This window comes from Penaeus monodon, chromosome 26 (assembly GCF_015228065.2).
Source record: "Penaeus monodon isolate SGIC_2016 chromosome 26, NSTDA_Pmon_1, whole genome shotgun sequence".
Classification (NCBI taxonomy): domain Eukaryota; kingdom Metazoa; phylum Arthropoda; class Malacostraca; order Decapoda; family Penaeidae; genus Penaeus; species Penaeus monodon.
The window spans coordinates 10510156-10522655 of NC_051411.1; the positions used below are offsets into that span (position 1 = coordinate 10510156).

At 37.1% G+C, this 12500-nt stretch overlaps 2 protein-coding genes across 4 annotated transcripts in view; one reads left to right on the top strand and one right to left on the bottom strand.

Moving 5' to 3' along the window:
• Positions 1 to 1462: 1462 nt before the first annotated feature.
• Positions 1463 to 8161, bottom strand: LOC119589907 (DNA repair and recombination protein RAD54-like). Of its 2 annotated transcripts, none has more exons than XM_037938553.1 (14): positions 7996 to 8161; positions 7767 to 7825; positions 6957 to 7163; positions 6539 to 6732; positions 6196 to 6265; positions 5833 to 6027; positions 5101 to 5319; positions 4632 to 4909; positions 4280 to 4425; positions 3840 to 3993; positions 3302 to 3500; positions 2769 to 2975; positions 2334 to 2497; positions 1463 to 1990 (listed from the first exon to the last, which is right to left on the bottom strand). In XM_037938553.1, exons 2-14 carry the CDS (start codon positions 7767 to 7769, stop codon positions 1792 to 1794), a joined length of 2235 nt encoding a protein of 744 aa, XP_037794481.1. In that variant the 5' UTR covers positions 7770 to 7825; positions 7996 to 8161; the 3' UTR covers positions 1463 to 1791. The 2 variants fall into 2 exon arrangements, with proteins under 2 accessions (XP_037794481.1, XP_037794479.1); XM_037938551.1 differs by having other exon boundaries at positions 8026 to 8150.
• Positions 8162 to 9080: 919 nt separating this feature from the next.
• Positions 9081 to 12500, top strand: part of LOC119589908 (UHRF1-binding protein 1-like) — a 44582-nt gene continuing 41162 nt past the window's right edge. For both annotated transcript variants that reach the window (XM_037938554.1, XM_037938555.1), the window contains exons 1-6: positions 9081 to 9216; positions 10571 to 10772; positions 10969 to 11160; positions 11778 to 11885; positions 12069 to 12186; positions 12332 to 12498. In XM_037938554.1, the coding sequence (XP_037794482.1) occupies positions 9173 to 9216; positions 10571 to 10772; positions 10969 to 11160; positions 11778 to 11885; positions 12069 to 12186; positions 12332 to 12498 (831 nt within the window). In that variant the 5' untranslated portion in view covers positions 9081 to 9172. The remainder of the gene's footprint in view (positions 9217 to 10570; positions 10773 to 10968; positions 11161 to 11777; positions 11886 to 12068; positions 12187 to 12331; positions 12499 to 12500) is intronic.

The following is a 12500-nucleotide window of genomic DNA, read 5'->3' on the forward strand; positions in this document are numbered from 1 at the left end:
GTCAAAGAAGAGCCTGGAGTCGGGGAATCGGGAGTTTGAATTGGTGGGGCTATTTGATGAAGGAGCAAGCCTCATTGCCCCTAATAAGGGTATTACGTCTTCATTATTGGCCATGCTAAGCCTGAAGTATGTTGGGGGGAGAAACAGTCCACTTCTTAGGGTCCCCTTGACAACTAAAAGTCAGCCTTTCATCCTTTCAGCACGGCTCTCACACCTTAGGAAGTGGGTAGTAGAAGGGGTTGGGGGAGGGACGGGAACGAAAAAGCAGGAGGGAAAAAAGACCATGCAAAATTAGTTGAGTCGAGGGTTGAGACCCAAGGCAGGGGAGATCCCCAGCATTGGGTCGCAATCCTCGCCTCCTAAGCCCCCTACGACGACAACGGGCAAGGGATTGGGGGGGATTGAAGAAGGGTAGGAAGGGGGAGAGGAGAGAGGGGAGATGATGTTGAGGAGGGACGAAGAAACGGAGGGAGGGAGGGAGGAAGGAAAAGAGAGTAAAGGAGGGATGGAGGGAGGAAGGGAAAGAGAGTAAAGGAGGGATGAAGGGAAGGAAGGAGTTGATGTTGAAGTAGAATAGGGAGGGAGGGAGGGAGGGAAAGAAGTTTGGGAGGTAAGGAGGGAGGGAGGGAGAGAGGTCTGGGAGGTAAGGAGGGAGGGAGAGAAGAAGAGGTTATGAGAGAGAGGGAGAAGTTGGAGGAAGTTAAGGATTGAAGGGAGGGAGGATAAGAGCAATGAAGGGAGGAGATGAGAGAGAGGAGGGATGCTGGGGAAGGAAGGAGAGGAGTAAGGGAAGCAAAGGAAGAAAGAAAGAAGGAAGGAGCGAAGGAAGGAAAGATGGAAGGAAGATAGAGAGGAAGGAAGGGAGGTGAGATGGAGAGGGAAGATAGGGAGAGGGAAAGGGAGAGAATGAAAGAAAGAGAGAAAGAGGGAGAGAGAGAGGGAGAGAGAGAGAGGAAGGGAGAGGGAAGGGAAAGAGGAAGAGAGAGAAGAGAGAAGAGAGAGAGAGAGGAGGAGGGAGAGGAAGGGAGAGGGAGAGAGGGAGAGGAGAGAGAAGGAAGAGAGGGGAGAAGGAGAGAGAGAGAGAGAGAGAGAGAGGAGAAGGAGAGAGAGAGAGAGAGAGAGGGAGGAGGAGAGGAGAGAGGAGAGAGAGAGGAGGAGAGGGAGAAGAGGGAGGGAGAGAGAAGGAAAGAGTGAGAAGGAGAGATAGAGAGAGAGAGAGAGGAGAGGAGGAGAGAGAAGGAAGAGAGAGGGAGAGAGAGGAGAGAGAGAGTAGAGAGAGTAGAGACAGAGAGAGAGAGAGAGAGAGAGAGAGAGAGAGAGAGAGGGGGGAAGAGAAAGAGAAAGATTGATGCTGTTTCATGATGATTCTCCATTTCACTTGTCAAATGTTATGCATAGCATTATAAATGTGAAATGTTTGTCAGCTTATTTAGGTGATTCTTGCCCTCAGTAAAAGAAAATCAATTTTAAATATATTTATTAGAAAAGATTATTTTCTATACAATAATATATCAAGCAAAAAGCTACCTATATTATAATAATAATAATAAAAAAGGAAGGACTCTCAAATGTTTTATCAGCAGGTACATCCTTTCACCTATCATGGAAACAGCACATTGCATCAATGATTGATTATAATAGAAAAAATATATAAATCATTATAAATAGGATATATACAAATCATTTTAAGTTTTTGGAACAACTCTTTACAAGAGTCAGTTGATACTTTATTTATGCTATTTTTAATATTCTTTTGTGCACCTTAATACAAAGGACTGAAGATGTATTTTTCTATGGAATTTCTTTCTGCTCATGCGATCGCTGATGGAAGACAAAGGAGATGCCAGCTGGCCAACACTGCCGTAGCATGGTGTCTTGAAGTCCCCTTCCATCTGCACAATGGTGCCACTCAGAGAGGTCACATGTGCAGTCTGCATCCTCTCGTGGAGGTTTGACCTGGATGCCATTGACACATCTACGACATTTGAACCTGCAGAGTGGTGGAAAAATAGCAGATATTTTAGTACATTTAGATATTGGGGTTACAATGATCACTGAAAATTTGAATAAATCTCAGAAAATGCAGAATAACATATAATACAAAGCAACATAAAACATCTGAACTACAATCATACTTTGATTATAGATCCATTTCTACAAATTTTGCAATTTCCAGCTCCTTAAATTTTGTCTCATTCTTATATTCCACATTCTATCTACAAACTATTTAAGCATTCCAACAAATGTGAATTCTTTCAAATCCTTCCTAATATCTAGTGTACATGAAACAGCAAGGAAGGAGATTCACTCACTCTCCCATTATCAAGACTTACTTATCATGAGTATCTGAAGTAGTATTTTTAGTGAGGGTGAAAAGTTCTCGCAGCTCAGACACAGAGAAGTGTCGCTGGACATCCTCCTCACAGTCCACAACGCAGCTGCTCAGGGCCTTCTTGTGTGCCTGTCGTTGGAATATCTTCTCCTCGATACTGCCAGTCTTGAATGAGAAAATTAAGATTGATATGTTATTTGGAATTCAGAAAGATTTTTTCATTACCTGACCTTGGGAAGGTCACTGTAGATGTGCAAACTGGGCAACTAGAAAAGTCAAATCATTACAAAGAATGGAAAAGCATTTTCAACATGTAGTAGGAGACAGGGAGGTAATATGTTCTAACAGAGAAACAAGTAAAATTTAGGAGCACTGAAGAGGGGCCATTAAAAAAACCGAATACTGTGAGGCAAGAGATGATATCTGCAACACTTACAGCAAGAAGCCGGTATATGAAACACTGTTTCTTCTGTCCGTCACGCCACACACGGGCCATTGCCTGGTCATCGTTGGCAGGGTTCCAGTCAGGATCAAACATGACAAGACGATTAGCTCCAATGAGATTGAGGCCACAGCCACCTGCCTTGCTACTTAACATGAAGATGAAGTCTCCTCCCATTGGATCATTGAACTTCTCCACAATCTGAAAGCATTGTATTTTGTGGTGATTCCCATCTCTTATTCCAATTGATACTAAGTACATTGGAAAGTAATATGATTTCAAAGCCACTGATTCAGTTCTACTACAGAACATAGTGTATTTGAAAAGCAATGTAAATTCATTTAAAATGCTTAGTGAACTCATTTACCAGAGTTGTACATGTCATAAAGATATATAAATATCTGAAAAGGACTTGACACATAATATACTCTAAAATAATAAATAAGCAATAAACTGAGTGTATACACAGAAAGTGTCTCTCACCTTATTACAAACAGAAACCAAACTCAACCAAGTCCTCAACCCACCTTTGCTCTTTTCTTTATAGACATGGAGCCATCCAGTCGCACATATGGATAATTCCGTAGGGCTGCCAGCTGCTGGAACAGGTCAAGGGTCTGAGTGTAGTTGGATATGAGGACCACTTTGTCATCACTCTTGCTGCGGATAAGGGCCAAGAGCGTGTCCAAGACAGCAACTTTCCCTGATAACTCTGGACGGAGCCTCCTGCACATGCAAAATATAGATATCATTAATGAAAATAAAAATGTTTAAGTACTTTTCATATGATGGTTATTTTGTAGAGAAAATATTTTATACAACTTCCAAATATGATTCTTTTTTACATGGACATCTATTAAAAAAAAATTAAATACATAGTTCCTTCATTTTACTTGACTAGATATTAGATATAATTAATACAACCGATTACATTTAAGGAACAAATTTTACACTCCAAAATATGACTATAACCTTAACAGGTAAATTAACACAAACATATAAATGGAATGCCACTTAGCATAAATTCTGCCAGAATGCTAATCCAACAGTATCAACCAAAAATACCTTGGATCATGGTTGGCAGGATAGAACTCAGCAAGGCCAGCATAGCCTTGTTCCTTGGCCATCACCTTCTCCCAGATAAGGTCCGGGTGGTTGCACAGTTTCTTCATGCTTGTGATGGCAGCCAAGGCACTGTTGTCCAGCCTCCTGTCTCCATCTGTGATATATACAATTTTCTTTGGAATAGCTAATATCTATGAGGGACTAAAATGTCCTGCCAAAAATCTGCTACTTTTATTAGGACTTTCTTTAACAACAGAATCAGAGCTTCTAAAAGAGAAACTGCATACAATAATATTTGAAACAAAATTTGACTACAAAATGTAGACAATTTTGATGATAAAATGTCAATATTGAATGTATCTGAGAAATCTCTCCAACAGTTTATGTACTTCAATGTAATTCAATGTTGTCAAGAAAAAGCAAACAATAAAATGCTGTACCTGTGATTTGTTTTCTGACAGCTGAAGAGTTAAGAAACTTCACATACATTTCTTCTTGCATTGTGGTCAAGGGACAACAGACCACATGTTCAATTTTCTTAGGTAAGTACTTGGAAAGGATATCATTGGTGCGCCTGATGATGCATCTAACAAAAAAACAAATATATTTAATAAATAAATAAAGAATAAAACCAAATCATTACACACACACATGAACACATACACCCACGCACACATGCACACACATATACAGAGTAGAGTGTTTGGTATTTACTCTCTTCAATTCTAAATATCACACATATCCCTTTAGACTGGCGATAAAATATCACCATGTGTCACCATTTCTACCTACCTGCTGACAACTGCTATCAGCTCTTCCAGCTTTTCTTTCCCAATCTGATGTTCCTTGTCAGAAGCTTCAGCATCCCTGCTCCTAAGAATTGGCCTTTCATACTTCTTCCTGAATTCCTGAGCAGTTCCCAGGATGCCAGCATTGACAAAGTGCACGAGGGAGAAGTACTCGAGGAGGTCATTCTGGATGGGTGTTCCAGATAGTAGCACTCGACGTCTCGCTTTCAGCCCCATTAGTGCTTGGTAGGTCAAGTTTTCACAGTTCTTGAGTCTGTGGCCCTGTATATTCATGAAATATGTTTCAGATCATGATATTTTAAGGAGAGCAAGATTAAAGATATGCACAGATAAAAAAGAAAAAGAAAACAAACAATGATAAAGAGTCAAATTAATCAAGACACAAAATTGGGGGTCATAAATAACACATACAAAGCATCAACAACCTGTAAGAAAAAACTAAGTGGCCTCACCTCATCACAAAGTACCAAGCCTACTTCCCCTTGGTGCAACACATGGGCGTGCAGGCGGAAAGTCTCGTAGGAAATGATTAGCACAGGATTGACAGGCCTTCGCCCATGGGTCATCATGAATCCTTCAAGGTTCCTGTCTATCTCTGCTTTCCCACCGGAATCTATGGCCAAGGAATTTAGCTGGCCTTTCAGCCACTTATTAATCTCATTCTGCCAATTCTGGAACATCAAGGTTTTAGTGTATGAAATTCTAAACAAGCCATCTTTACAAAATTAAATCACAGAGTATAAAATTACTTTTAGTGTATATTAAAGCTTGAATCAATGGGCTGAATATATCAAGAAAGTCTGGAATCTACTTGACTGTTTTGTATGGCAACAATTCATTTTAACATTACTTTTATATCTAAAATCATATACTCTTCTGTGGTGTTCCTATCCAGTTTGTTATGCACATTTAAATTCATCTTCCACCCCACAGATATAATTAATATCATCACACTAAAAAATAAAAAGGAATGCCCTTTTACATAAAAAAAGCTCAATTTAAAAGGATACCTGCACACTTCACATCACACAGTACACACTTCATTGTTTTCAATACTTTAACAAACTACAAATAATTATTCCCACCTTTTAAGCTTTTCAAACACTGCACATTCTATGTATGTCATCTATACCAATACCTCACAAACAAAAAATTAAAACAGACTAGCACCATAGAAAACTTACCTTAACTAAACTGGAGGGAGCCACCACAATCGCCTTCTCAATCAAGGGCTTGCAGTCTGGTCCCTGTCGAAGCAGTGTCCACAGCAAGGTGATGCACTGGAGTGTCTTACCTAGACCCATTTCATCAGCCATGATACAGCCAAAGTTGTCTTCTATCTGCTTGCCCGTCACACAGTCATACATAAATTTGACACCCTGTCCGGAATAAGGAACAGATTTAGAATATTCAGTGTAGGACAAATATAATATGATGTGCAATATCAGACAGACATATAAACTAACCAAAATAATGTTTCCTTCATAAATAATGGTGGCTATGGTTAAAATGTGTTCAGAGTTACATAATAACACAATAATCCTTACCTCTCTCTGATGAGGACGAAGAATTTTTGACAGCAGAGGATCAACGACAACAGCAACTTCCAACTTTTCTCTAGAGTGATATAATACAGATATAGATTCCCTTCTGAACTGCAATTCTTACTTATATCACAGTCTCTAAGAGGTCTATTAAAGAAGAGATTATTTAATATATATTATTTTTGTTAATTCCTTTGTCTAAAAGTAAATATAATTAATAGTTCTTAAAAAATGACTTACACAGTTAGCCTGAAAAATCAAATCTTCCACCTAAACCCCAAATATCATGTTACAAGAAAAAACATTCCAGACCAACACGCAATACAACAAAGAGAAAAAAGCTTACAAATTTGCAGTGAGCTTTTCTTGGGCTGATAATATAGGGGGTGTGTACAAAACAAGTGCATTTGGCTCCTCTGGATCGTGCAAAGGTCTTCTGACTCCATTTCGACGAATGCCAAGACTGCGTGACCCTTGTCTGATATAGTTGGGGATGGGTATTTTAAAGGGCTTGGCAAGAATCTTCTTGATTAGGGCCTCCTGTAAAGGAATTTATAACATCACATACCTGATTCACCATTGTACTTCTTATTAATTAAAACAAAAATCAAATAGTAAAGCAAACACTCTTCAAAATATCATATGCAATATCTAGAACTCCACATTTTAGCATCTGCCAAGGAGAAGAAGTAAAAGAGAAGAAGGAAAAGAAGAAAAACAATAAACCAAACACACAAACAATATAACAATCACGGAAACCTTACATGAGATGAAGGTGTTGAGGGAACCTGCTGCGTGGAATTAACAATGGGGTTAAGAGGGGCACGGTAGGGTGACAGAGGAATGCCCGAATGCTCATTCTCAACTGTCTTTTTCTTCTTTGATGTCAGGGGACTTCCAATTCTGTCATCTGAGTCTCGATTGATCTCCAAACTGCGCTTCAGCAGCTGGCTCGGAGCTAGGCTGCGGCGCTACAAATATTTTACTCATTAATAGTTGTCCTTACACTTGGAAATGTTCAATGTAAAGACTTTTAACAATAAAAACAACCTCTGTACATTAATACAAAGTTCATTTCTCTTCCATGATAATATGACAGGCATATCATATATGTCTCTATATCTACTTAGAATTAAAGCAACAAACAGATTAAGAGCACAAATTAAATTTTTTAAAGTTATTAAGGCTTTGTAACTCTCCAAAAAACGTACTGCATAAAGTAGCCTCAGCAAAGGTAACATCCATCACATATATTCTGCACGATACAGCTTGATTTTTCCCTTATTTAGTAATAAACTGTCAAAGCGATCAACAAGCTCTCTGTTGCCATTGTTTTGTTTGCTTTAGTCAGAGAGCAAAAGACAAGAGGCCAAGTTATTGCTATATTTAACTCCACAAGCATAGATTTGATAAGTAACTGTGATCTTATCTTTAACAGACAATTTTCTTATACCATGTTGTTCTATCTATTTTTATGGCCTTAACCTCCTCTTTTCTATTAGTTTGTAAAGTCTTTCTCTGGACAATTACAAAGACCATAAAAATAATACTATTTAACGAAAGGATATCCTCACCATTTTTAGATATTCATATTTCTTTTTTCTGTGTATATGTGACACGAACGACCTGCAATCTGTAACAAAGAATATAACATTAATTAAGTCATCTCTTTCAATAGAATGTTATACAAATCGCTGAGAATTAATTTCACATTTTTTTTCTTTTCATACAAGTGATGTAACGCGATCATTGTGCGTCCAAGACATCAAAACACCTCAAAACACATAATATCTTGTCACTTACATTCAATTTACATACAGATCCGATAACTACCTTTACTGCAGATGGTATACCGCTAGTTTTGCCACTTGCATCCTTCAGTTTCCTGCAACTTCCATTAATTTCTTAAGACTTGCTCAACCAAAACAAGAGCGAAAATTATATCTTGCGCGGGCGATAAGTATCTAAACCTTGACTATATAGAATCGACTTTTACCTATAAAGAATTTGCTTTCATTAAGGCATTTATTTCAATCTATATTTGATAAAAATGCGATGCTGTTTTGTTTTTCTGACTCATCCTTCAGACTTTGAGATTTGTTTACATTTTCATTCGTGTTTATAGGTTTGAAGGCTTGATTCATTCTCTCTTCAAATGGAATATCAAGGGAAGCCAGATAAATGCTTAGCGAAAAATTATGAAAGCAAAATTAGAGGTATGGGTAATAATAAAACAAAACATAAAAGGATAAGAAATAATTTATTTGATATATCCACGTAAAACATAAAAGGAACTATTATTTTCTGTGATTTAACCTCGCTCTTTGAAGTGCATCGTATTACGCGACAGATTTGGTTTTCTTTATTTCCTTTGGTTATTATTGAATAGTTCATATTCATCTTGACTTCGCAGCATCTTCAAAAAATAATTTTCACTAGAAATACCCTGGTATGATATATAGACCAGATTGTATTAACCATGATGCAATAAAAAGATCATAGCGATAAAAAAAAGTGTTTTTTTATAGTTAGGGACTTATTTAATTACAGTACATATACCAACTTTAGGACTTCGTCATATCTAAAGATACGTTGATAGGTCACTGTCGGAACGCATCGAGGAAAGTAATGCTTAATTATATGACAACTAAGCACAAAAAATACATAACAAATAACAAGCATAACAAGCCAATTCAGATACAACAAACAGCACTTAGACAGAGGCGAGTGTGGCAAAATAATTAACAATTAAAAATAAGGTGATGATAATGATAGTAATAGTAACAATAGTCATAAAAAAAACTGCAAGATATATAAGGAAACAAATATCGAACGTTATCCCTAGGCTTCCTTTGGTCTCGAGTTCGGTGTGCAAGCGACCTCCTTCCCCAACCCAGAGTAAACATGAAGTTGATTGATTGATCGGGGATGAAATAATTGATGGAATAATCTCTCCTCTTCCTCTGAAACCGACCCCGAGATGGCTGGCCTCATCAAAAACCAGATCCTGAAACACTTGTCGAAGTAAGAAGGGCGAGGGAAAAGTGTGTAGCGAAGGGAAGTGACGTATGAGGCGAAGGTTTCAATCGGGGGAGATCGGGAGCCTATGTGGCAATTCGATTCTGATTTCGAGGTTATATTTCGAGTTATACTTGATGGAATTAGATATTAACATTCGTTAATGCTTGCTTTGAGTTCTTCATGAGGGTTTTAAAGAATAACTGCAATAAGGAGGCACGGCAGCTCGAATGTCAAGATGCAAAAGTGGGTGTTTTCCTTATGTCATTTTTGTTTACCTCGGATTAATATGCATTCGGTCGTGAGTATCCTTTGAATAACATTATTTGCTCAGAACTGACAAGGAGAGAGATAGTAGTGGTATTGCAAATGAAATTGGATGATAATTCCAAGATGGTATTCTGTGAGGGATAATTGGTATTTATTATTATTGCAAATTGAGAGAATGCAGATTTACCACAGATGTATACAGTTAGTTTACTGTATATATGTTCAAAATTCATGAGTTAAGTTAGTGTGTGAATTGCAAAGTGACTAACAGTGATCCTGTTTTTTTTTTTATTATTTATAAACAAATGAAAGATAATAATTTCAAATAATTTGTCAGCATTTTTGTAGCCTATCTCTCTGAGCCATCTTTTCAAAATCATCTCAAGGACATTTCAAGGTTACTGAAACATCATTTTTTTAAATCATCAAGAATGTCACATTTCTATTTTCTATGTTATAGGGAGTGCATCATATTTATTTTGTTCTGGTAATTTTCAAAGCAGAGTTCAGATTTTACAGACAGACTTGACTTCATGTCGTTTATGATCAGTATAATGTATGGAATCAGAGCCTTCTGTTAGTCATCTCTTTTAGCAAAAATAATTGAAAGGATAAGAAAGAAAATTCTGATCACAAATATAATTTAACCCATATGAGTAGTCTTAGTTGTTTTTCATAAAGTTGTTTTAAAATACCATCATTTTCAATAACAACACAGATGAATGGATCAGTCTGTTAGGAAATGCTCTATTAAGAAAAGTTTTATGCATAGCAGTATTAAGAGTATATTTTTTTTACCATTGTGAAAAGGAAAATGTCTGATTACTTTTATTCTTACTGAAATGACCATAAACTTATGTTTATGGTGGAAAATTCACATTATTACAAATGAGAGTTGCAAGGCTGAAGTCAAGATGGATCAAGGGACATAGATTTGTCTCATGACAAATAGCCCATTTATAGAGGATATAAATATGTTTATCTTATTCAGCTTGTCATTTCCCGATGCATTTATACACAATATTTAGAAAAAATTGCATAAATTTAGAGAAAGTGATTTGGATCTTTGAGTGTAACTTTTTTATTACAGATTTGCAAAGAACTTGTCATCAGATAGTGTGAATGTGAGCACACTGAAGGGAGAGGGTGAGCTCACCAACTTAGAGCTCAATGAAATAGTTCTCACAGACCTCCTTGAACTTCCGGCTTGGTTGCGGATAAAACGGGCATTAGTGAACCGCGTTAACCTCAAGATACAATGGACCAAGCTCAAGAGTGTGCCCATTTTAGTGGTAAGAGAGACTTCTTCTTTCAAAGTTGCATTCATTTTTTATATTTGAGAAGAAAGATATAAGCATTTTTCCTCAGACTCACTGCATGCATTTCATTAAGTTTTGTTCTTGTTGCATTCTAGTTTTTGTCATGGATATTATATATTCATTATTATTTGTTTATTTATTTATTCATTTATTTATATTTTTGCTGCAGAGCCTGGATGAGGTACAGGTAGAGATGGAAACATGTACAGACCTGCGCTCTCAGACCAGCTCATCCGTCCTCCCCTCCTACAGCTCGGGTGGACGTTATGGTTTTGCCGATAAAGTCATTGATGGCATGACTGTCACTGTGAACTCTGTACTCATTACATTCTGCAGTCCAGCTTTTCAAGCTTCTTTCCAGGTATTCAATAATTGCAGTCTAGACTCTGCTTTGCAGGCATTTTTGTGTCTTCTTTGAAGTATTTCTTCCTTTTCTTTTGTTTTGTACTCTTTGTGGTAAGTGCATTTATCTCTCCTTTTCTTTTATTTCTTTGTGCTAATTCCATATATTATTAATTTAGAAGTTATTTGGACTTTTACATGGTATGGAAGAAGTAAGTTCAGTTTTTAGGCATTTGATATGGCAGTTACTGAATTACTGAATTATCATTATAAACTATGTATGAAAAAGTCCTGGTAACAATTTTTTTTCACAAAGAGAAATTGATCATTAAATCTCTTTAGTATTTTTTAAAAATATATATATATAAAATTGATATATATCTCTTATCCTCTCATTCAGTTTTTACCTGTACTTTATCATTTTTATATTAATAGAGTGTTATCTCTGTTATATATCTATTATATTCAGTATATTCATTAATTAGATTTTGTGAAGACTTTCTTCTTTAGTGTAATATTTTCAGTGTAAGATGAATTGGTACTTGAATATTATTTTTTTTTCTAACCATTCCTTTCAGTCAGAAATAATAGAAGCAGGGACTAAATATTGATATCTTTTCCCATTGCAAATATCAGCTCTCACGCATCATGTTGGACTCCAAAAATCCAAACTGGCAGAAAGCTGATCTGCGCATGACCAGGCTAAAAGAGCCAGACAAGGGGGAACTTCTCATCTTCAAAGAGGTATTAGTTCAATGTGTTTGTAAGAAAAAAATGGTGGATAGCCGATATAGATACCGGTTTCTCTCTCTTTTATATCTAAAACATAATTATTATGTATTTTTGTGAATTAATCTGTAATGATGATATACTTTGATGAAACCAATTTTTTCCCTAATTTTATTTTTACAATTTTGTCATCCACAGCTTTCATGGCAGACCTTGAGAGTGGAAGCACGCTCTACCAGAGACCAAGGACTGACTCCTCTGCGACTCATCACAAACCAGGCACGCTGTCGTATCACAATAAAGAAGAGACTTGCTGGTGAGCTGAGACCCATTTCTGTAGTGTTGGTCTCTCCTTTGAGAAATACACTTCAGGATGTATAAACCAAGAATGTAATAGAAGAGAACAAAATTGGGTGGCATTGTGTACTTAATTTATGTTTTGTTATTCATCCTGTCAACAGATTGCACAGTGATTGGTTGCCGCCTAGTGATTCTAATGGATGACTTGCTTTGGGTGCTGACTGACTCACAGCTGACAGCAGCCTTCCATTTCCTCGATTCCCTATCAGACTTGGTGCGGAAAGCAACACAACAGAACCAGAAAACCAAAGCTGTTCGGAAGTTAGAGGT

Coding starts and splice junctions, on each gene's coding strand:
- LOC119589907 (XM_037938553.1), bottom strand. Junction 5,320..5,832: donor CTCCCTCCAGTTTAGTTAAG/GTAAGTTTTCTA, acceptor TTGATGTTCCAG/AATTGGCAGAATGAGATTAA. Junction 1,991..2,333: donor ACTTCAGATACTCATGATAA/GTAAGTCTTGAT, acceptor ACCACTCTGCAG/GTTCAAATGTCGTAGATGTG.